A 25930-nucleotide genomic window follows, 5' to 3' on the forward strand; every position below is an offset into this window, starting at 1 on the left:
TAGCAGGACTGTACCAAGCACTGTTAGCAGGACTGTACTCCCTTAGAAGGACTGTACTCCCTTAGCAGGACTGTACTCCCTTAGAACGACTGTACTCCTTTAGCAGGACTGTACTCCCTTAGAACGACTGTAATCCCTTAGCAGGACTGTACCAAGCACTATTAGCAGGACTGTACTCCCTTAGCAGGACTGTACTCCTTTAGCAGGACTGTACTCCTTTAGCAGGACTGTGCCAAGCACTACTAGCAGGACTGTACTCCTTTAGCAGGATTGTACTAAGCACTATTAGCAGGACTGTACTCCATTAGCAGGATTGTACCAAGCACTATTAGCAGGACTGTACTCCCTTAGCAGGATTGTACCAAGCACTATTAGCAAGACTGTACTCCCTTAGCAGGACTGTACCAAGCACCATTAGCAGGACTGTACTCCCTTAGCAGGACTGTACCAAGCACTATTAAGCAGGACTGCAACAAGCACTATTAGCAGGACTGTACCAAGCACTATTAGCAAGACTGTAATCCCTTAGCAGGACTGTACCAAGCACTATTAGCAGGACTGTACTCCCTTAGCAGGACTGTACCAAGCACTATTAGCAGGACTGTACTCCCTTAGAAGGACTGTACTCCCTTAGCAGGACTGTACTCCCTTAGAACGGCTGTACTCCTTTAGCAGGACTGTACTCCCTTAGAACGACTGTAATCCCTTAGCAGGACTGTACCAAGCACTACTAGCAGGACTGTACTCCCTTAGCAGGACTGTACTCCCTTAGCAGGACTGTACCAAGCACTATTAGCAGGACTGTACCCCCTTGGCAGGACTGTACTCCCTTAGCAGGACTGTACTCCATTAGCAGGACTGTACTCCCTTAGCAGGACTGTACTCCCTTAGCAGGACTGTACCCCCTTAGCAGGACTGTACTCCCTTAGCAGGACTGTACTCCCTTAGCAGGACTGTACTCCCTTAGCAGGACTGTACTCCCTTAGCAGGGCTGTACCAAGCACTATTAGCAGGACTGTACTCCCTTAGCAGGACGGTACCAAGCACTATTAGCAGGACTGTACTCCCTTAGCAGGACTGTACCAAGCACTATTAGCAGGACTGTACTCCCTTAGCAGGACTGTACCAAGCACTATTAGCAGGACTGTTCTCCCTTAGCAGGACTGTACTCCCTTAGCAGGACTGTACTCCCTTAGCAGGACTGTACCAAGCACTATTAGCAGGACTGTACTCCCTTAGCAGGACGGTACCGAGCACTATTAGCAGGACTGTACTCCCTTAGCAGGACTGTACCAAGCACTATTAGCAGGACTGTACTCCCTTAGCAGGACTGTACCAAGCACTATTAGCAGGACTGCACCAAGCACTATTAGCAGGACTATACCAAGCACTATTAGCAAGACTGTAATCCCTTAGCAGGACTGTACCAAGCACTATTAGCAGGACTGTACCCCCTTGGCAGGACTGTACTCCCTTAGCAGGACTGTACTCCATTAGCAGGAATGTACTCCCTTAGCAGGACTGTACTCCCTTAGCAGGACTGTACCCCCTTAGCAGGACTGTGCTCCATTAGCAGGACTGTACTCCCTTAGCAGGACTGTACTCCCTTAGCAGGACTGTACCCCATTAGCAGGACTGTACTCCCTTAGCAGGACTGTACCCCATTAGCAGGACTGTACTCCCTTAGCAGGACTGTACTCCCTTAGAACCACTGTAATCCCTTAGCAGGACTGTACCAAGCACTATTAGCAGGACTGTACTCCCTTAGCAGGACTGTACCAAGCACTATTAGCAGGACTGTACCAAGCACTATTAGCAGGACTGTACCAAGCACTATTAGCAGGACTGTACCAAGCACTATTAGCAGGACTGTACTCCTTTAGCAGGACTGTACTCCGTTAACAGGGCTGTACCAAGCTCTATTAGAAGGACTGTACTCCCTTGGCAGGACTACAGTACTCCGTTAGCAGGACTGTACCAAGTTGAACCCCATCAGAAAATGCCTTCCTTCCTTTGAAACATACAGATAGAATTTGACTAATGTCAGCTCACTTAATTTTGACCATGGAGCAGTCACTAGGTAGGTAGGTGGTGGTTGGTAGTCGGAGGTGTGAATGGTCTAAAGCTTGAGAGGGCGCCACTTCTACATCAATTTAAAACCACTGAGTCTTCCACTTTTATTATCAGGAAGCCAATAAACCGTGGGTCAAACCCTTACGACTAACTGACAAGGAGAAATGGAGGGATGATGGAAAATAAGATTATCTGGGGACAAGATGAGAAAAACATTGGTGGTGGTTTCCACTAGTTACCACAGACACAAAGTCAAAATTGGCTATATCGTAAATATTCATGAAAACAAAAACAAGGTTAGCAGTGTGGTTAAGGTTAGCTTTAAAATCACATTTTAAGAAGATCCATTTAAGAAATAGGTGGGGTTTATGACTGTGATAACTAGTGATGACTGTGGGTGGTGGCTGGGACAGACCAGGGCTTACCTGGGAAAAGAATGTGTCGGGGGGTGCCTAGTCTAAGTGGACTGATTGTTTGTGACATCGCCCCCCCCACCACCCTACTTTGCCGGACCCTGGCATGGCAAGTGGTCCCTACGACCTGCTGGGGGGCTGAATCCCTATTGTGTTGCCACTGTCACACTGTGTTAGCCCCACAATGGCCCCAGATATTTTATATGAAATCTGCCCTTGCCAGTGATTAGTGGGGACCAAGTTAAGTCATAGCAACAGAGAACTATGCGTTGTCCAGACCCCGCATGTCGGCAGACTGGGAAATCCCTATTCAAATGGTTTAATAAAACAATCTAAAGGGCGTGTGAATGGGGAAAAGCGCTTTCTCTCCTGGCTTAATCTCATGGTTGCGGAGATATTGTGCTTCGAGCAGCGCCCAGTGGGGAGCGGAGCTAAGGTCCCCCATCAACTCCATTTACCACACCCCTTCTTTCTTTCTTAGCCAGAGTTAATGATATACCGGTGCACTAACCTCACCTCCCCCAGCATGGAGAAACATGCACTTTATGAAAAGCAGGGTCCTCTTAGCACATCCTAAATTGTAACACTTTCTCATCCTGAGGTCAGGGGTCGTAACCTGAATTCCGTGAATGGCCTTTTCCCTGTTTGGTTTAGTTTAGGCATGAAGTACCAAGGAGAAACACACAGAGTGCATGTAGAATATACTTATAGATTATAGATTATAGAAGCAGATGCACTGCCTTTATGAATATCTTCCATGTATTTTCCATCTAAGACATTTATCAGGGTTATTGTGGGTATATCAGTCCCTAAAGCAAGTACAAACATCCTGATTTCCCAAGCCTTGTGGCTATGGTTGTCCAGTTGCACATTATTCTCAATAGTATTGCAGTACAATAAAGTCAAACTGCGAAGCTGTGAGACCACATGAACAAAACTACTGTAGCTGAACTATAATTGACTATCGGGACAATGCCACAGACTATTGATCAAACTCATTGTAAGCACACGTGTCCCTATCATATCCACTTTTACATAATGGAGACCTATTGTATCAGAGACACATCCTTTTCACCCATTTAATCCACTGGGGTGACTAACAGTGCATGTTTATACCTGTGAAACAGAGCTTTTGTGTCTGGGTTCATGTGACTGTCTGTCCTGTCCACTCTCGTTGGCATTCCCTGTTCTAAGCATTTCTATGACTCACACTAGGCTAGGGTTTGGCTGCAGCCCTGCTGCAATGTCCTATACTCCTCCTACTCTGCCAAGTGTGCCGAGCGAGCTCCCCAAAGCACACCCTGTCCGAGTCCGACACACACACACACACATTTGTTTTACTATCCTTGTGGAGACCAAACAATTGATACCCATTCAAAATCCTATTTTCCATAACCCGTAACCCTTAATTTAGCCTAACCTTTACCCCAAACCCCTAATCCAAATCCTAACTTCTAACCCTAACACCTAACCCTAATTCTAACCCTAACCGTAACGCTAAACCTAACTCTAAAAAAAAAAACGCTAAACCTAGCCTTTTTCCTTGTGGGGACTGGCAAAATGTCCCCACTTGTCAAAATGTTCCTTGATTTACTATCCTTGTGAGGACTTTTCACACACTGAGAACACCTGCACAGTCTGCCTTCCCTTTCATCACAGGCAGATTCCAGCAGTGCATGTTTTGACACTGGTTAATGTAAATTAATGAGTGCTGACGCAGACATAGCCTGGAGGTATGCTAGGCACTGTGAGGGGGGCAGGGCAGGAGAGAGAGAGAGACAGAGACAGAGACAGAGAGCGAGACACAGAGATAGAGACAGAGAGAGAGCTCGAGAGTGAGTGAGAGTGAGCGAGAGAGAGTGACAGAGACAGATAAAGAGTGAGCAAGAGAGAGAGAGAGAGAGCGAGAGAAATAGAGAGAGACAGAGACAGAGACAGAGACAGAGAGAAATAGCGAGCAAGAGACAAAGGGAGAGAGCATAAGAGATAGACAGAGAGAAAGAGAGAGCGAGAGCGTGAGAGAGAGAGAGAGAGAGAGACAGGGAGAGAGAGAGAGAGAGAGAGAGAGAGAGAGAGAGAGAAATAGAGAGATATCAGGAGGATCACTGGCTGCCCATATTCTCTGTCATGCTTATCGGATATGGACGGTTCCACATGTTTTCAAGTAAACAAATCATGGAAAAACCTTGTAGATGCAAAAACTTTGTAGATGTAAATACTACGTAGAAATCTTGCATAACACAACATCTGCATGATACTGTTGGTTGATGTGTACTGAATAAAGAGAGAGATAGTGTGAGTGAGAGGGTATGATCAGTACAACAGGTTGTTGCCAGAACCTGCAACAAAATGTTTCAAAATCCAAACATGTTTTCCACTTAATGTTTCAAGGCATTCTATAACCTGTGTGCATATTGAAATAACTTTATCCTCTGTCAAGTCCATTATATATCACACATATTTGCCTTCATTCATCATTTTCCTACCTAGTGATGGCGTATACAGTAGGTTAAGTATCTGAAGGAACAAACTTGAGCCCTGATCTTTACTCATCTTTGCTTGTTAGATGTTCAGGGAGACGTCTGCCAATGAGCTGGTTAGGACAAGGTATTGGCAATAGTAGGCTAACTACTGTAACAGATAGGTGCAAAGCTTTTGAGGCCTACTGTTCCTTTCAGCTTTTCTCCCACCAAAAAGGCCTGAGGAGGAAACAAACACACATCCATCTGCACGGCTGACAAACAGAACAGACACTGGTCGTGCCGGGGGACAATGGCCCAGAATCCAAAGACAAATACAAGCATCAATCAAAGCAAATGAAATGAGAAACTTCTCCCCTATCAAAAGGCCCTGAGCCCCCGCCAGTCACTCTCCCCGGACCCTGACAAAGACACTTAATCCAACCACTTTGACCTCTCACGTTATTAAGGGCTTCACTGACCTTAATCCAATCAAAATGATTTACTAAAGCCCCCCCCCCCCCCCCCCCCCCCAGCCCAAAACTCAAGAGTAGCCTGGCCCGGCCGCCTGCCTCCCCGCCTCCCCTTTCCACACAGTGGCCCTGCAATTTAGACAAGGAGGGAGAGAAGCCATGGGGAGATGTGGAGGTATTTACACCACAATGGGGCCAGGGACTGTGAACCCCTATCATTACCCACCTACTTGAGCTCAAGCCTTCTCTATCAATGGAACAACTGGCTCAAGAGTTTATTAAAAGCAATTGCCCCAACTAACCCCACCTCCCACTATAGTAAACATCAGTCTTTTCCAGACCCAGTTGACAGGTTTAGACCCCCTCCCTCTTTTTCCTCCTTCCCCCTCTCTTTTCCATCACCCCTCCATGCTCCTCTCACCTCATCTCTCTATCCCTGACTACTGGCAACAATCCTGGGGTCACGGTGCAAACATGTGCAGACAGAAAAAAACACTAACTTCATGATATCACAGCTGAATGATACAGCTACAAAAATGTTTTTGTAAAATATGGGTTATTCATTGGTTAACTTCATATCAAATAGAATTTTGAATTTAATGTAAGTTATGTGTCTTTATCCTTATTTTACACTCCTCACATTGAGGGGGGGGGGGGGGGGGGGGCTTAAAGGGGATTCCCTTCTAGAGAAAATCCCAACAAAAGACAACGTTCTCCACCCAAAGTGTATACACACATAATTTCATCGGTTTACACTGCTCATAGCTGAAGGAGTCTCTCAAGTCTATTTGAACAAGGATTTTAAGTGCATATGATAAATACACACACACACACGCACACACACACACACACACACACACACACACACACACACACACACACACACACACACACACACACACACACACACACACACACACACACACACACACACACACAGACTGCAGCAGAATGGAGTAAAAACTTTCCTTGCTTGTTTAACTACATGATAACAACAACTAACAACATAATGCTCTTAAACTCTCTGAATATCAACACAGGTGGCAGCCTTGAGTAAAGTGAGTGATAGAGGTTCAGTTGAGACAGGGTTAGCTATCGTTTGTCATTTCACATGCCAAGCATAACCAACATTGACAGACAAGGAAATTATTATAGTACACTAGTATTCTTCCAAGAACATGGGAACAGATAGCTATGGGGAAAACACTCACTTCAGGTATTCAAGTCATGCAGTTCATGCCACCTGTGCTGTATAGCACGAAGAAAGTTATTTCCAATGTAGCCAAGTCCCTCAACAATTCAACTGGTTTTAGACATGATTCTCACAGTTAAGTGTTATTAAATGTAGATTGTAGGCATGTCACCCACAGCCTTCCTGTTCTGGAGATGAGTAGCCCACTCAGTAGGAAAAATACCATTGGGCAAGGCTGCACTGTTTTATTACATTGCCTTTTCCTCTCAAGATATGTTCTTACATTTGTCCAGCCCTGGTCCAAAGATGGCTAGCTTGCACTGTTTTATGAGTGTAACCTGTGTTGTCCTTTAGGGGTATTACGGTATGTTACCTTTGTCAAGCACTGGTCCAAAGATGGCTAGCTTGCACTGTTTTATGAGTGTAACCTGGGTTGTCCTTTAGGGGTATTACGGTATGTTACCTTTGTCAAGCACTGGTCCAAAGATGGCCTTGTCGTTGATGGTGGTACAGTTCCAGCGGCGGCCCCTGAATTGGTGCTGGCACTCCTGGATACCGATCTTCACCCCCTCGGCCACACTGGGCATGATCTCCACGTAGTTCCGGCAGAATCGCAGCTGTTTGGGCACCAGGCCAGGAATGGAGCCACACAGGATGGGCTGGGAGCCCAGGGACGAGTACTGGTGGCCCACCGCTAGGGACCTGCATGGGGGAGACAGGAGGCGGGTTAGTGCCATGATATACTGAGTGTGTTTTTCTCTTTCTATCTCTGCGTGTGTATGCAGTGTGTATGTGCAGTGTGTGTGCGTGTGTGTTTGCATGTGCGTGTGTATCCAGCATGGTCTCATAGACTAGATGTAACATACAAAATGTAAACCCATGGATGGGTGGGCGTATAATGCGAAAATCTAGCATCTAGTTCGAATCTCATCATGGACAACTTTAGCATTTGAGCTAATTAGCAACTTTTCAACTACTTACTACTTTTTAGCGATTTTGCAACTACTTAGCATGTTAGCTAACCATAGCCTTAACCCTTTTAGCTAACCCTTCTCCTAACCATAGCCTTAACCCTTTTAGCTAACCCTTCTCCTAACCCTAACTTTAACTCGTTAACCTAATTCCTAAGCTTAACCCTAACCTTAACTCTAACCCCTAGCCAAGCTAACGTTAGCCAGCTAGCCACCTACCTAGAATTTGTTACATATAATACGTTTGGCAAATTTGTAACATATTGTATGTTTCGCAAATTCGTAACATATAATACGAATTGTATTTCATAACAAATCATACGAGATGGTTGATAGACATCCACAAATTAATACATACCATACGAAACTAAACATATAATACTAAATGGAGTATTACAGAGTTACGTACAGAATAATATGAAATGCTCTGAGACCAGGTTGGTGTATCAGATGCTACCATTAAGCATCCATGCCTTATCCCTGCATCTATCCCCTCTGTAACCACCTGGCCTTTGTGTGGATTTAAAACAGTCTCAATCCTATACTCCAGAGGTAACAAAGCAGGGCCACGGGGAAAGATGAAAGTCCCCAGTGAACCCCAAGTGGTTCATAGACCTCTAGGTTGAGAACTTTGAAACGGCACCTTGTTATTACAGAGAACCACAACCTTTTTTTATTTACCCTTGGCTTAGGGTAATGAGAGTGCAAATGTACACTGGGACTTCATAGGTATGTATTAATTATATATCCATCCATCCTCATCGTCCCCTCCCTTTGAGGATGGGGATTCTGGGTTGCAACAAGTGCAAACTTGATTGTTCCCTGATTATATCTTTCTCGCTGTGTTTTTGTGTGTGTCTCAATTGAGGTATTTACATCGCTCATAACCATCGAACCGTGACAACTAGTCCCCTGCTGTGTCATCTCGTGTTATGTCATCCTAGTACTTTTGTAGAAGACTTTTCAACAGCATGCTGTAATTGTTTGATCTAAAGAAGGTAGTAAAGGCACCAGTCAATCTGTCTCCAGTCAGTTTGCATTTCCACTGTTTTGTACAGTGGCCATGAAATTAGATTAATTTATGCCCGCTATATTCTAACAGCAGCATATGAACTTTATTGTCCCCAAGGCGGGCATTGTTTAGGACACAGTTCCATTATCCATACCACAATATGGCTGTTTAGTTGATATCCTACTGTACTCATGTATTATTACAGTATATTAAGAAGATATACTCAGAGCAGAGAGCATCATGGAGAACAAGGAACACACCAGGCAGGTCCGAGATACTGTTGTGAAGAAGTTTAAAGCTGGATTTGGATACAAAAAGATTTCCCAAGCTTTAAACATCCCAAGGAGCACTGTGCAAGCGATAATATTGAAATGGAAGGAGTATCAGACCACTGCAAATCTACCAAGACCTGGCCGTCCCTCTAAACTTTCAGCTCATACAAGAAGACTGATCAGAGATGCAGCCAAGAGGCCCATGATCACTCTGGATGAACTGCAGAGATCTACAGCTGAGGTGGGAGACTCTGTCCATAGGACAACAATCAGTCGTATATTGCACAAATCTGGCCTTTATGGAAGAGTGGCAAGAAGAAAGCCATTTCTTAAAGATATCCATAAAAAGTGTTGTTTAAAGTTTGCCACAAGCCACCTGGGAGACACACCAAACATGTGGAAGAAGGTGCTCTGGTCAGATGAAACCAAACCATTGTTTTGGCAACAATGCAAGACGTTATTTTTGGCGTAAAAGCAACACAGCTCATCACCCTGAACACACACCACCCCCACTGTCAAACATGGTGGTGGCAGCATCATGGTTTGGGCCTGCTTTTCTTCAGCAGGGACAGGGAAGATGGTTAAAATTGATGGGAAGATGGATGGAGCCAAATACAGGACCATTCTGGAAGAAAACCTGATGGAGTCTGCAAAAGACCTGAGACTGGGACGGAGATTTGTCTTCCAACAAGACAATGATCCAAAACATAAAGCAAAATCTACAATGGAATGGTTCAAAAATAAACATATCCAGGTGTTAGAATGGCCAAGTCAAAGTCCAGACCTGAATCCAATCGAGATTCTGTGGAAAGAACTGAAAACTGCTGTTCACAAATGCTCTCCATCCAACCTCACTGAGCTCGAGCTGTTTTGCAAGGAGGAATGGGAAAAAATGTCAGTCTCTCGATGTGCAAAACTGATAGAGACATACCCCAAGCGACTTACAGCTGTAATCGCAGCAAAAGGTGGTGCTACAAAGTATTAACTTAGGGGGGCTGAATAATTTTGCACGCCCAATTTTTCAGTTTTTGATTTGTTAAAAAAGTTTGAAATATCCAATAAATGTCGTTCCACTTCATGATTGTGTCCCACTTGTTGTTGATTCTTCACAAAAAAATACAGTTTTATATCTTTATGTTTGAAGCTTGAAATGTGGCAAAAGGTCGCAAAGTTCAAGGGGGCCGAATACTTTCGCAAGGCACTGTATATCCATTCATCCTCTTCCATCGTACTAGAGTGGGTGAGTTGGGGTTAATTCCATTTCAATTACTATCCATACTTGTCAGCTCAGGTAGATACAGCTCATAGATGTGCTTGGACAAACCTCATTCTATGAATGGGATTGTTATATTAATCAATTCACCACGAATATAAACATATTATGTAACGGCCATAACATAACATTTGATTTAATAGCTGACTTCCTATTGTCATTGGCAAGGTAACTACCACATAGTAGCAACAAGTGCCTTCTTGGCACACCATTCAACAGCTCCTTCTGCAGTAACATCAGTCCACACTAAGGCTGCTATTGATGACAGTAATCTGGTGATCCAAGTCTGAGTGATCTGGCCATAATGACAGAGGCTGACAGTGCAGTGTTTGTTTGCATAGCGATCTGCTCCAACCACCAACAGTAGAACAAGGGAATTTTACACTTATCCAAAATAACATGAGGTGGACAAAAAGAAGATCAAGTAGATAGAAGAGATGTCCACCCACTGTTTTGCTTCTCCAACAGTAGCCCTAGAGTGAGAGCAGGTGGAAGCAGGCAGGTCTTGTGCAGCTCAATTAGCTCACTAACTGTTGACCTGTGCAACGATGTTTAAGAAGTAATCACTCTGTGATCACAAGAACAAGATAACCACACAGAGACAAGGTTCCACCCCCAGGCACATCTAAATTACACCCCAAAAAAATGTTAAATAAAAAATGACCGCATTATCCTACACTGGTCGTCCCTGAGAAACACACTGACCTCGTGTACCATACGTATGCATCGCAAATCAACAGTCACAAAGATAATATATTGTTTGCTCTAAACAAATTAAGCTCAACTGAATACATCTAGTCCCATGCATCTGCTTTCACCTCTTGTCTTTAGCCTACATACCTCAATAGGTTACCTAATAGGTGTAGCCATTTAGTACTTTCCAAAGTATATCCCTGAGCAAATGGCGGAGCAATGTGTCATGCTCACTTTAAAGGGTTTCTCATATTATTTTATTTGACTCTTAGACATGACTAGACCTCTGGTTAATCATACATGAGAAATACAAAAAGAAAGACAGGGAGAAACAGGTTTTAAAAGTGTCTGTGAGAAAAATCACATCCTCATGGCCTGCATTTTGTCTGCGATAAATATGAATGAAAGCAAGAGCATCAGTAAACAAGGAAACTCCTATTACAAAGTGACCTCTCTTTGGCCCCTTGTCAATCCGCATCCTGAGGTGCTGAGCAGAGCATAGCATAGCACACCTCTTACAACAGAAACCTGAGTCCACATCACAACGTACCTCAGACACTTGCCCCTAATACACATAGAGTAGAAATGTGAATACTGAACCATGCCAAGTGGAACCAGCAACACAAGTACAACTCCCTCTGCAAGTGTGAGCAGATAGGATCTTGTCTGGGGGAAGACAGAAGGGGGAAGAAGGGAAAACAAATGGCACAGCTTTTAATTTGACCTGTAGACGTTCTGTTCTGCCAGGAAGAACTCATGAATGTTTCTGTGGGTGTTGAGTGAGGTCAGCAGGTGTAAGAAAACAAACAAAGGCAGGATTCCAAACTGTTTGACTAGCTTGCTACACTGATACTCTGCTACTGTATGTGGTTTTATTTCACCGTTGTGCTGCACTTATTGTTGTATTGCTTTATGCAGTTCCCCACACCTGTTGATTGTGGTTATATACACTACCGGTCAAAAGTTTTAGAATACCTACTCATTCAAGGGTTTTTCTTTATTTTTACTATTTTCTACATTGTAGAATAATAGTTAAGACATCAACACCACAAACACATATGGAATCATGTAGTTACCAAACAAGTGTTAAACAAATCAAAATATATTTTATATTTTAGATTCTTCAAATAGCCACCCTTTGCCTTGATGACAGATTTGCACACTCTTGGCATTCTCTCAACCAGCTTCACCTGGAATGCTTTTCCAACAGTCTTGAAGGAGTTCCCACATATGCTGAGCATCTCAATTTGGTTGAGGTCAGGGGATTGTGGAAGCCAGGTCACCTGATGCAGCACTCCATCACCCTCCTTCTTGGTAAAATAGCCCTTACACAGCCTGGCGGTGTGTTGGATTATTGTCCTGTTGAAAAACAAATAATAGTCCCACTAAGCCCAAACCAGATGGGATGACGTATCGCTGAAGAATGCTGTGGTAGCCATGCTGGTTACGTGTGCCTTGAATTCTAAATAAATTACTGGCAGTGTCACCAGAAAAGCACCCCCACACCATCACATCTCCTCATCCATACTTCACGGTGTGAACCACACACATAAAGACACGGCGGTTAGAATCAAAAATCAACAATTTGGACTCAGACCAAAGGACAGATTTCCACTGGTCTAATGTCCATTTCTTGTGTTTTTTTTGGCCAAAGCAAGTCTCTTCTTATTATTGGTGTCTTTTAGCAGTGGTTTCTTTGCAGCAATTCGACCATGAAGGCCTGATTCATGCAGTCTCCTCTGAACAGCTGATGTTGAGATGTGTCTGTTACTTGAACTCGGTGAAGCATTTATTTTGGCTGCAATTTCTGAAGCTGGTAACTCTAATGAACTTATCCTCTGCAGCAGAGGTAACTCTGGGTCTTCATTTCCTGACTGACCTTCATGTCATAAATCAATGATGGACTGTCGTTTCTCTTTGCTTATCTCAAATATAAAATATATTCTGATTTGTAGAATTTGTTTTGGTTACGACATGATTCCACATGTGCTATTTCATAGTTTTGATGTCTTCACTATTATTCTACAATGTAGAATATAGTAAAAATAAAGTAAAACCCTTGAGCAGGTGTTCTGAAAATGTTGACCGGTAGTGTATATTTTTAGGTGTGACCTGTTGATTCTCATTTATGCGAAACTCATGTTTGACCATGTATGAGCTGGCTAAACCTAGTAGTGTATGGGAGTGTACGCTGTAGAACATATGATTTGATCAATACAAGCCAGACAGACAGACAAAGAGATAGACAGAACCTGCCTGGACACATAGTCATACGTCTCAAGATGTCCCATACAGGCTGAGTGATTCAGGTCACCTCTATGCCTGTAAGGAAGCAGGAGGAAAAGAAGCGGCAACGCTTCAACAGAATATGATTCATGGATTTGTTACAGAGGTAGACTATAAAGGACATGGTGTTATTGAGTGCTAAAAAATACATATTTTACATGCTGTACAACTTCATTTCAGATGTATGGAATTTGTGGTCTAAGGTTGAATGCAAACTGTTTGTATTTATTAGTGAATGGTTCCTCCTTGTAATTCATAGATCTAAAGTGAACATATTACAAAAGGTATTTTTGTTTCCTCATAGGTAAATAATGCATCATGTGTCTGATATCGCATTCCTTACCACTTGCCACTGAGTAGAAAAAAAAAACATTTCCTGTTGGTGATACACAAACTCAAACAAAATCAAGACCATTGAGTATTCATATAAACCAGACCTGTATCATCTCTATAAACAGTAGCTGCATGTTATAATCAGAAATACACACACAAGAGAAAATAATAGATATCATGTTTGATTCTAGTCTCAGTCAGTATAGATCTGTCCTCCTCTCACTGAAGTGTATCCAGCCTAGGTTAAATGCATATTTCAGCAAGCCCAAGCAGGGTACCGTAGAATTACCACTTTACTCTTGGAGGCCCCGGGGCTTTGGAGCCGACTTTGACATCAAGAGAGCATGTTTGGGAAAAGGAATGTGCGGCAAGCTTTCACCTCCAGGTATTTATCTTTTAAGGTGGTGTGGGGTGGGTGTGTGGCGGGTGCAGTCAGGTTGAGCCATGACAGGTCAGGGAGTTAGACAGACATGAACCTGCCTTGGTTGAGATCCACATCCTCCACCAATCCTCCACCATGATCCGCCTGCCACTGTACAGTATACACTCTTAGAAAAAAGGGTTCCAAAAGGGTTATTTGGCTGTCCCCATAGGAGGTAGAAGCCTTTTGGTTCCAAGTAAAACCCTCAGTGGAAAGGATTCTACTTGGAACCAAAAGGCTTCTACCTCCTATGGGGACAGCCAAATAACCCTTTTGGAACCCTTTTTTCTAAGAGTGTATACTGTACAGTGGCAGGCGGATCATGGTGGAGGATTGGTGGAGGATGTGCAACCAAAAAGGGTTCATCAAAGGGTTCTCCTATGGTGACAGCCAAAGAACCCTTTTAGGTTCTAGATAGCACCCTTTCTCTAAGAGTGTAGTTAAAGGTGAAATACCGCTGGTGGCCATTCCAATTCCAAGCGGCATTCAGGCACCAGCTTCCACCAACATACCTCCACAAAGCTACTTTTCATCATAATATTATCTGTCATTTATTGGATGGTTGACAGGTTATTTGCTAAAGTCACGTTTGGTGAGAGGATCTAAAAAATGCCTATTGTTCAACAGCATGGTGTTCAAATTGGATTGAATTATAGTACCATGGAACACGTTTCTATTTTAGCTTCTTATCTCACTCTTTAGTGAGGTATCTAGTTTCCATGAAGCCAGAATCAATCAAAACTTGATATTACGTAAAGTATGCAGAGTTCAATGGTGACATCACTTCAGCTCCTTATAGCCTGGTGCTGCAGCTCCAGCTGAGCTTTGTTTGAATTGGTAGGGGTGATACAATAAACCCAGAGAGACCTCAATGGCGTCTTTGGACACGCTCGCCTCTGTTTTGCTTCCGTCGTTGCACTCTTGCCCAGGCTGAATCAGTGCTCTGACCCACCCGCCAATAGCAAATCATAAACACACAAGTTGATGACAGAGGCTGGTTACTGTGACCAAATGGAAGCTTGCCTTCTATCCTCTTTGTCAGTCATCATGACTGGATCTGGTGTTTTGATACAATATTGGCCCCACAAAAAAGAAACAAAAAAGACAGCTCCTTTATGATCCAACAAGAGAGGGTGAATGATTGTGTACTGTGCGCTGTACCTCAAGAACATACTGTTTTGCATTGACATAAGTTATAACTCTGGAACTCTGTTATAATTCTGGAACCCATCTGGTGGAACTTGGGGACCAACCCTCTGTCAGCATTGTAGTAGACCAGTGTTTCCCAAACCTCTAATTGAGTATCCCTAGCCACTCCCATTTAATTGAGCTACGGTATTCTACTAGGCCACCTTGATTCAACATATCCAGGGCTTGATGATTAGCACTAGTTGAATCGGATACTAGTACTGGTATAGATCAAATAGGGGAACGGCTAGCGGGGGAGGGGGGGGGGGGTTGGTTTGGGAACCACAGAAGTAGACCATAGCCTTTAGATTTCTCCCCTCAGAATGAGGAAGGCCATAAAGATCATCAAGGACATCAACCACCCGAGCCACTGCCTGTTCACCCCGCTATCATCCAGAAGGCGAGGTCAGTACAGGTGCATCAAAGCTGGGACCGAGAGACTGAAAAACAGCTTCTATCTCAAGGCCATCAGACTGTTAAACAGCCACCACTAACATTGAGTGGCTGCTGCCAACACACTGACAATGACACTGACTCAACTCCAGCCACTTTAATAATGGGAATTGATAGGAAATTATGTAAATATATCACTTGCCACTTTTAACAATGCTACCTTATATAATGTTACTTACCCTACATTATTCATCTCACATGCATACGTATATACTGTACTCTATATCATTGACTGCATCCTTATGTAATACATGTATCACTAGCCACTTTAACTATGCCACTTTGTTTACATACTCATCTCATATGTATATACTGTACTCGATATCATCTACTGTATCTTGCCTATGCTGCTCTGTACCATCACTCATTCATATATCCTTATGTACATATTCTTTATCCCCTTACACTGTGTATAAGACAGTAGTTTTGGAATTGTTAGTTAGATTATTTGTTGGTTATCACTGCATTGTCGGAACTAGAAGCACAAGCATTTCGCTACACTCGCATTAACATCTGCTAACCATGTGTATGTGACAAATAAAATTTGATTTGATTTGATTTGATTTATCCTGATCCTGGCCAGTCTCAGAGCCCTGGGTCTCAGAGCAGGAGTGCTGATTTAGGACTAGAGCCCACCACTGTTTATGCTGGATATCTGTCCAGCTGAGCATGTAAGTAGATTAATAGGAGACCTATTAGCTGAATTAAGTGCAGGGACACAGCATCTTTAATATTTCATGGGAAACATTGATTTGAGGAAGGATGCCATTGTGTGATTGGTGAAATATAAATCTGTAGTGAATTTCTTGGGGATGAGGATCTCTGATCTAGGACTGTGTCTATAATGTAGCATCCCCTATCCTCCGGCTATAATGCCTCTGGGCTGCAGCATCTGACAAATGTCTCCCCTCTCAAGGGAAGAGTTGTTCAACAAGAGGGTTCCACTAGCCTTTCTACGAAATCCATCCTAAAGAGGAATAAATGGAATTCACATTCCTCCAATTTTCTATCCTTTTTCAACCCACTGTCACTAATTCATTCCTCTCCAATTGCACTCTTCCATCATTGTTTCTTTCTCAGTTTGATCAGCTGACTCAACCAGTTCACCCAGTGTTGTTGGCTCAAATCCCACTCTTTTCTTGCATCAATTTTTGCTGTTGTTTTTTCAACAGAGATCAATTAATGATCAATTGAAGCTCCTCTAATGACCTAAGGCAGTCCTACTTACATTATAAATGTCACCTTCAATCAAGATACTTTTATAGCATACAATAAGCCTAAACAATAACTCAGAAAACAGTAAATATTTTGTGATGAGATGATACCAGACATCTCTTACCTTTAAAATAAGACATTCGGTCAATTATGGATTATTTTCAATCAAAATGCAATTCCAGTTGAAAAACGTACATCCTCATTTCCATTGGTCTGTGAATGGACCATTGGGTTTAATTCCTTTCTCAACTGACCCCCAACTCAAGGCCTAAAGCCATCCCTCATTCTCCTTAGGCCTTTAACACTTGCAAAAAATTATTTGACTGTTTGGGAAATGATCAACACCAGTCCTTTAAGAAGACTAATAAATAACACAAATAAATAACAATTGCGTATGGGTACCACCAAACAACACATGTTAGGCTGTAGTTTATGAAGCATCATTGAAAACTAATTTCAATGATGAAGCCAGGATAATCAGTATCTGAAGCTATACAAATAATTGCGGTATAGGGTTACACCACTCCATTGGATGACATAACTGATGGCCAATTTCAATTAAATACTGAGCTTTGGGAAATAATCAATATTCTCAATCGTGAAATTCGTGTATTCAATAAAATCTATATCATACATATCGAATAAAACATTGAGATTATTAGGTAATTTAAATGTTGCGTTTAAACTTTGATTAAAATAATAACGCGAAGGAAAGTAAGCTGAACGTGTTTTGTTGAATGATGATTCCACATGATTTTTTATAATTTATTATTATTATTGTTGTTGAATATTAGTATCATGAAACTAATAACCTTTCCGTTTCGCACCGCCCCTCTCATAAACGCATGTAATATTCAACAATAATAATAATATTAATAAATAATAATAATAATTTGAAATTATCATTCAACAAAACACGTTCGGCTTACTTTCCTTCCCGTTATTATTTTAATCAGTATCTATCATCAGCGATCTCTTATCAAGTAGAATGCAGCATGACCTCTTTTTAGGGTAGTCAAAGCAAACGGAAACTAGTTTAAACAAAAATCTCTTTGAATTGTATTTTGTATAACCAGTCTGGGTAAGTAGGCTATTCTTGTTTCCGCACTGCATGCGTTTTTAAATCAATAGCTTCAGTGACTCACGTGCTGTTTTTTCTTCATACAATTTCACGTGATTAGCTCTATAACCCATCTTCACGATTCTGTCTCTGCTGGTTAACGTCGATATCCACTGTCCGTTGACAGGGTCAATTAGACGGGTATGATAGCCTAGGATACAACTTAATTGCCGGGGCGCCCAACATCGGAAACCACATGCTGATATTATTATTTCAAACAAACCAACTGAAAGCAACAATAAACGAAAAAGTATATTGATGAAATAATAGATCGTTATCATTTTTCAGAACATGTTGCAGTTAAAAGTAGAGTGAAGATAAAACTTACCACCAGATAGGATAACTTGGTATTGCATGCGTTAACCCACAAAGAAACAGGAAACATCCAAGGTATATCATCCTTAAAAAAGTTTCGCAAAACATCTTCACCACATACACGCGCGTTCATACGCGCGCACTCCGTTTTTCAATTAGAAAAAAACAAAAAACAATCTGTGCTGCTGACCAATATTTCTCACCTTGTCCTAAAAATAATGATAGGCTAGAGAAACAATATTTTGCGACTAGTCATGGCAGAAGGGAGCCAAATATAAAAAGTTAAAAGCAGCTTGCTTTTAGGACCCAATCAGCAGGTATTGCCAAAGGGGAAATTCTGGTCATGCGAACGCGCTATCCCTGAGTCAGTCAGGCTGAAAGCAAACACAAGAATGAGCTAATTTTAAGAAGATAGTGTTTTAGTGCTCATTGAGACATGGTCGCATTGGCATGTTGTGTGTGATATATAATGTTGTTTAAAGGAGAAGAGGGAGGGTCCGCGGTCTTTTAAATAGACATCGAACCCCCGTGGATTGGGTAGCTATAACAACCTGTCCGGATTTCACTCCCTGGTTTGAAGCTGCTAAAATGCAGAAATAGATATGTGTGAATTGCTTGAGCCCCGCTATTCAGTTTTCTAATCCTTAATTTGTTCCCTGTATGCCATCATGGATACATCTACATTCCCCTGAAAAGTTATTTTGTAAGTGATGAGCTGAGTAGTAAATACATGGAGCTTTAACTTGCAGATGTAGTTAGTTATACGTTGGGCTACTTTAGAAGTACTGACATATTTGCAGGATCCTGATAATGGTCCTTATTATATTATACCCATTCAGATAGCCGAGCTATATTCACTTTCACATATTGCCTTAATTATTGATGCCATTTGTCTAATTTATATGACAAAATTATAGGCATACAAGAGTGAAATTCATGTCGAATGTCCAAATAGCATCATAAAACATCTGCAAACGAGTAAAATATCATCTGGAATCAAATATTGTTCACTTTACACAGATTACAATACGATTTTTTTTTAAAGAAGAACTTTTGGCGAGATAAACCAGACTTTTTTCAATGAACTGTCCATGGTGCTTATGGGTTATCTATAGGCTGCTCCACTCCACGTCATGTCATTGCAACGCGAGCATCCCATAGGGTTGCCCGTCCCGCGCTGTGCCGGGTTTAAATGGCATGGTGTTGTATTTCCTCTCTCTCAGTGTCAAGTGGCTGTTGATAGGTGATCTAATAGGAAGTGGACTGGTCCTCACTTTCCATTGATATGCACTCGCTGATGCATATCTTCGTTTTAACTATATTCTTGTGGTGATTGTTTAATACCATTTACCTATAGTCGCAAGGACTGTGAATTTACACTGAAATAAGCTTTGAATTGACAAGAAAGGGAAACGAAGATAGTAGGCTACAACTGGATAGGATGCCAAGCAAATGGATTAAACTCAAGTCCAATGTCACGCATTTAAATGAAATATTTCCTGCAGCGGTTATAATCCCTTTAACGTTTTACACATTTTCTATTCCCAATAAACACTTTGACATTTTGAAAACTCCAATAAGAAAGTAAATGTTTTTTTGTGAATCAATGAAATACTTTATTCTTGTTCATAAATATTGTTTCTTATGGATGTGTTGCTTTATAAAAATGTATGTATGTTACTATAATGTGATACCCAATCGCATTCATCATTCAGGTGATTCATGAATTAATTCACTCCACCCCTCACTCACTCATAAAAGTATTTCGTTATGATTTCAAAAGCCCCTTAGATCTAACCATCGTAAGATTGTATCGCCATCTTGTGGACATTGAGCGTCCTGTGAACCAAGTTACTTTTTAGAAGGCGCATGATGGGCACACATCCACCCAACAGAAAGACGGGGGACCAACTAGATCAACAACTTGTATAAGGAAGAGAAGGTAACCATAGTAGGACCTCCAGACATACACTGCTTTGAGTGGGCTGCATAAACATTCATCTTATTGATTATTGCTCTTGAATGCATAATAAACTGTCTTTATCCACTACAGTTGTCCACTTGGTTGACAGAACGCTTTGCTGTTCATTGTAATGAGGCAGTGGGGTCCCAATTTCTTCACAGGAAGGTGATTCCCTTTACTACTATGGATCAAGACAAAATAATGAATGTTGAAAAGTGTTGCTGTTCATGGTAAGTTATATTTAACTATGAAGACTGGATTAAACACTAGATTTCAGACGTATTACTTTGGTTTAACCTTTGGAAATGTAGTGTGGAGTCAAGGGGTTCAGCAGCAACAGCTTGAGAGAGCTACAGGTGCAGAGAGAACTGGGTGCCAGACCTGCCTAGTATAGAAGGGGAAATCTGGAAACAGGCAGAAGCAAGGGGGTACTGACCATATGTCAATGGGTACTGGTAGGGGAGGAGGTGTGAACGATGCCTCTTTTCCAACTGCCGTCAGCATTGGCAAGCGGGCAAAGTCAGGGGTGGTGAGGAAAACACATGATGTCTGCTCAATTTACAGTAATAGTATGGCATGTGAATGTCTGTGCAATGTAACTGCCCTGTCAGGAGGTGACGGTCACACCATTTCTCATTGCATGACGTCTGTGTGATACGATTTGACCATTATTCATCTTTACGAATCAGCTTGCATACAGGTCCAGCTAAATGTCAGCATTACATTTGCTGTGATTCAGTGACAGTCCCAATGTGGGGAATTCATTATGTGAGTGACTGTGTAGTGCTAGTTAGTGTTGACTTCTTCACTGACGTGATTGATGTCATGGTTGAAGTGTTGAACCCCCCAGGTCCTAGTTTCCTGTCAGCTTTACTAAAGAAAGATGATTGTTTACTGAATTTAAATAACTGGTCAAATAATGTTTCAGATTACCGGTAGTTCTTGATATAGTTAGCTACTATTTAGTTGATATGTACTTACTATATAATTACAATAGTACATTAAAAAATATACATAAACAGTATCTGTGCTGAAACCTGTATCTGTATCTGTGCCTGAAACCCTCTTCCGAGGGTTTCAGGCAGCAGCAGTGGCAGCCCATTCAGTTTTTCCTCAGAGAGAAACAGAGGGACATTGTGTCACTTGGCCATTATAGCACCTCTATGTGGCCATGTTGACCTCACTGCCACGATGATGTCGTCCAGCATGCTGTCAAGGCCAAGCCAAATCCAGAGCAGCGGGTGACCCTGGCCAGCCAGTATGTATCCCTGGTTGCACATGGCTCATTCAGCCTCATTGACAGAAGACAGCAGTGCACACTATAACGGCATGACATGAAAAATCAAATCAATCCAAATGTGAATTACTAATGTGATTATTTAGCTGAGGTAAGAAAATAAATGACTCCACTGTGTTATTTAGACATGGAGAGTTAGACGAGCGTTAGTTGATTCCATAGACATACATTTCATTGGAGGTTGGTGGCACTTTAATTGAGGAGGACGGGCTCTTGGCTGGAGCGGAATGAGTGGAATGGTATGAAATATATAAAACATGGTTTCCATGTGTTTGATGCCATTCCATTTGCTCCGAGCCATCCTCCTCTCAGCAGCCTCCACTGATATACTGTACATCATTGGTTCAGTCTAACAACAACATGATTATTTGCATTCCTTCAGAGTGCCTACACTGTCAACATATTTGTGGACATATTTAAAAGAGATCTTAAAACACACATTTATAGCTTTGCTTTTCCTTAGCGTGCTTTTAGGCATTCAGTTTTTATTATTAATTCATTTTTTATCCTCTTATGTTTGTTGTGTCGTAAATATTGAAGTTTTTATTTTCATTGATTTTATTTGTTTTTTTCCTATGAAGCACATTACGTTGCATTCCTTGTCTGAAATTAGCTGTATAAATAAAGCTTGATTTGATTTGATACAGTCATTCAGTTATGAATTTACATAAGAGTGACGATGTATGTAACGGATGTGAAATGGCTAGCTTAGTTAGCGGTGCGCGCTAAATAGTGTTTCAATCGGTGACGTCACTTGCTCTGAGACCTTGAAGTAGTTGTTCCCCTTGCTCTGCAAGGGCTGCGGCTTTTGTGGAGCGATCGGTAATGATGCTTCGTGGGTGACTGTTGTTGATGTGTGCAGAGGGTCCCTGGTTCGAGCCCAGGTATGGGCGAGGGGACGGTTTAAAGTTATACTGTTACATTGGTGCCGTGACCCGGATCACTGGTTGCTGCGGAAAAGGAGGAAGGTCAAAAGGGGGGTGAGTGTAACGGATGTGAAACGGCTAGTTTAGTTAGCGGTGCGCGCTAAATAGTGATTCAATCGGTGACGTCACTTGCTCTGAGACCTTGAAGTAGTAGTTCCCCTTGCTCTGCAAGGGCCACGGCTTTTGTGGAGCGATGGGTAACGATGCTTCGTGGGTGACTGTTGTTGATGTGTGCAGAGGGTCCCTGGTTCGAGCCCGGGTATGGGCGAGGGGACGGTTTAAAGTTATGCTGTTACATGTACAACGTTAAACTCATTGCAGTGAGGTCATTTCTCTCTATTTTCCTGATTTTCCTTTCTCTACTCTGCAGCTTTGACAGTCTAATACTGTTGATGTTTTAGTCTACATTGACTCATAGACTTGAATATCTGCGTTACTTACTGTCCAGGGAAAATAACCCAACTGGTGGGTGGGCGATTTGTGTTTTCGCTTGCGTTTGAATAAGACAAAGTGTGCAACTATATGTCAACCACTAGATGTCCGTGTTGTCTAAGGAAATTATGGTTTAACTTTTTATTGTGCAATTGTTCTGTTGTTTCCTTGTCTCCTTTGATTATACTTTAGAGACTATGCTTTGATTACTGTCAACTAGTATCATTGTTGACAGCTGATAATGACATAAAACAAACAGAGCTGACAATCAATAGTGGCTTATTAAGTATTTGCTAATTTCCTGCAACAGTAGGCCATGTTCTCTAACAATCATATATGACAAACCAAAGGTCAAGCTACAAGTCTAGGCAAACTGCATGTTAATCACCACCCCAAAAATATTGGTTTCATGCAGTTAAAAAAACACATGTTTATGTAAAATCAGCATTCAAACATAAACATTGACAACTGCAGTTGACCAAGATGCGGTACTGTGCACACATTCCCATCTGACCTGTATCGGGCACGGTCAAATGTTTCTTGTCTGGAACACAATCCCACTGTGTCCTGACTGTGAGTGAGTTAAAATCCAGTCAACAGCAGGCCAGGCCAGACGAACACAACCTGTTGATTAAACACAGCCAGCCATTCCTCCAGCACCGCTGCTGCTGCTCTGTTTACATTACAAAGTTCTCAAGGAAAAGGGAGGAGGGAGCTAGGCTACCGGTGTCTCTATACGTCTCTGTCTAAGTCAGGACCCACCCCAGGAGGAGCTCAATTCACCTGGAAACTACCATCACTTTCCCCTTTCCTACCACAGCTCCTGAGATCTGCCTCAGTTCAAATACAATACAATATAATAGAACTTTCAAGACATAGGAAACAGGGCTAGTGCCATCACTGTTCCTTATCGGCAGGAAGGGCACTGCCATGGGTGTTGACAACACTATGTCTACCTCTCCCTCCCTGGGTGCAATGTGCCATATTGGTAAAACACATAATTGAAGGCGACCTCCAATCTGGACACAACCTCTTTGGACAGTCTCTAGGACTTCATGCTACGTCAGGAAGGAAGGACAAGGATGTGGCCACTGTTCTGCCAGTTTCGGTAAGGACACCCATTGACAGGCAGGCGTGTGTGTGTGTGTCAGGATGAGCAGAGATCAGGATGGTAGGAAGGGAGGAAAGCTGTAGGTAGGCTGTAAAGTCTCACTCCGCCCATCGCTGTGTTCTTTATCTGCAGGTGTCGCCTTAGCCCTGGCCTTTGATCACTGGGCTCTTCCTCCAAGCCACCTGGACAGTTGTGTCAGAGCTGAGGTCACAGATAAAACAGTGGAGCGCCTGAACAGGAGGTTTTGACATTTGACATCCCTGTCAACTCAGGACAGAGTGGCTTTCATCAACTGCAGCTTGGCAGGACGGACACATGGAGCAGAGATACAGGGATCTCTCCTTCACAACTTCTGCCTCTCTCCTTTACTCCATCTCCCCCTCTCTCCCTCCCTCTCTCTCCCTCACTCTCTCCATGCCTTGCTATCCCCCTTCCTACAGACGGTGACACTTTTTCTAGGTCATTCCCAGTTGTCATCGCTGGCTAAGAGAGATGGGAAAGGCTAGGGTTAGTGTAAGGGTTAAGGTTAAGGGTTTGGTTAAGGTTAGGGTAAAGTAAGGGTCAGTTTTAGATTTTGATTCGTCGTTTTCCAGATCAGCAGTGGCCTGATATAGTCTCCCAAGAGAGACACACCAATGACTACAGCTGTTCCTTTAGCGGACTCTTACTTTAGTTATTAAAAAATAAAACACCATAACCCATTCCAAACTAATACAGATGTAGGATCTTAATGTGATCCCCCTGTTGCAGGAGAACTTTACTGCAAGGCAGGACATTTAAAACATGTTATGTCTTTGAGGCTTGAAAAGACTTCTGAAGTGTGTTTTTCCACTTTGAAATTTCAGACTTGATTTTCCCTTTTGAAAAATTATGAAACACATAATAATTCACATCTCCTGTTGCTGCATAATTATTTTCCTGCTGTAGCAAAGTGGCTTAAATTAGGATCCTACATCTGTACACGTTAACTCTATAAAAAAAATCAATGAATTGCTGTTTAACATCCTGTAAGGTTCAAAGCCTTTTCTTTTTCATGTAAAAAAAAAATGAACTTGGGTGCCCAAGAGAGTAAAGGCAAATAGTGGCTCCTGTGTCACTCTGTACACATGGTTTACCCGGGGTGTTCTCGGTTTGCTTGGCAACCACCGGACTGATCATATCTTGTGGCTCTTGTGCATAACTGAATAGTATCCAAGTCTGCTGAGGGTCAATTCAAATTGCATATGTTGTGGGTTTATACGCACAAAGAGTTCACTTGCTTGAAACGGAAGGTAGTCAATTGAGTGAATCGTTAAGCCAAAGACAAACATTGAGAGATAATGTTTCATTAATAAATAGATCTTTGAAATCTTTCCCAGAATGACTTGTCAAATATACCTTGTTGTTGGGCTGCTTAAGCTAACCCACCTACAATGTGTTTCTTTATTGTCTACGATACTGTACCGAGGTTTGCTGGCAAATATTGACTTTGTTGAACTAAGATCAAACTTTGCTATGAGGAAATGTTTCATCTTGTCAGGGCCGGCTCCAGGCATAAGCGACATAAGCGGTCGCTTAGGGGCCCCGGCCACTAGGAGGCCCCCTACCATAAATTAAATGAAAAATACATGTTCAGGAACGCAGTCGGGGTCTCAATTTACTGTTGAGAGTTAGAATAGTAGAATACACATGGTGAAATTTAGGAATGTGGTTGTGGTTCAGCAGTTTCTGTATTTTATGTCAGTCACTGACAGTCACTCAATTAGCCATGTGAGCTAAACATTTTAAGATTGGTAAGTTATTCAAGCCAGCTACCGACCGGGCACGCAGGACATGTGCCGAAGGGCCTGACCTGCAGGGGGCCTCTATTGATTTTGTTTGTCACTCACTCAGATATCATTCACATGCATAAGGCATAAGTCTTGGTAAAATGTGCAGAATTGCAGGAAATTACCTTTAAAACTGAGAAGAAAAAAAATCTCTGGACATCACTTTGCAAGGACTGTGTTTGTGCAAAATATTTCTGTGAAAAAACATTGTGGCCAGCTCAAACGCTGACT

The 25930-nt window shown here is 42.3% G+C and overlaps 1 protein-coding gene across 1 annotated transcript in view; it reads right to left on the minus strand.

Annotated features, from left to right (window-relative positions):
- The window catches only part of LOC110530975 (protein Wnt-3a-like), a 29078-nt gene extending 10449 nt beyond the window's left edge, over positions 1-18629 (minus strand). Inside the window, exons 1-2 of the mRNA XM_021614260.2 lie at positions 18176-18629; positions 7074-7312 (exon numbers count right to left, since the gene is read on the minus strand). Coding sequence (XP_021469935.2) covers positions 7074-7312; positions 18176-18270 — 334 coding nt within the window. The 5' untranslated portion in view covers positions 18271-18629. The remainder of the gene's footprint in view (positions 1-7073; positions 7313-18175) is intronic.
- Between the last annotated feature and the right edge of the window lie 7301 nt (positions 18630-25930).

This window comes from Oncorhynchus mykiss, chromosome 8, assembly GCF_013265735.2.
Source record: "Oncorhynchus mykiss isolate Arlee chromosome 8, USDA_OmykA_1.1, whole genome shotgun sequence".
Classification (NCBI taxonomy): domain Eukaryota; kingdom Metazoa; phylum Chordata; class Actinopteri; order Salmoniformes; family Salmonidae; genus Oncorhynchus; species Oncorhynchus mykiss.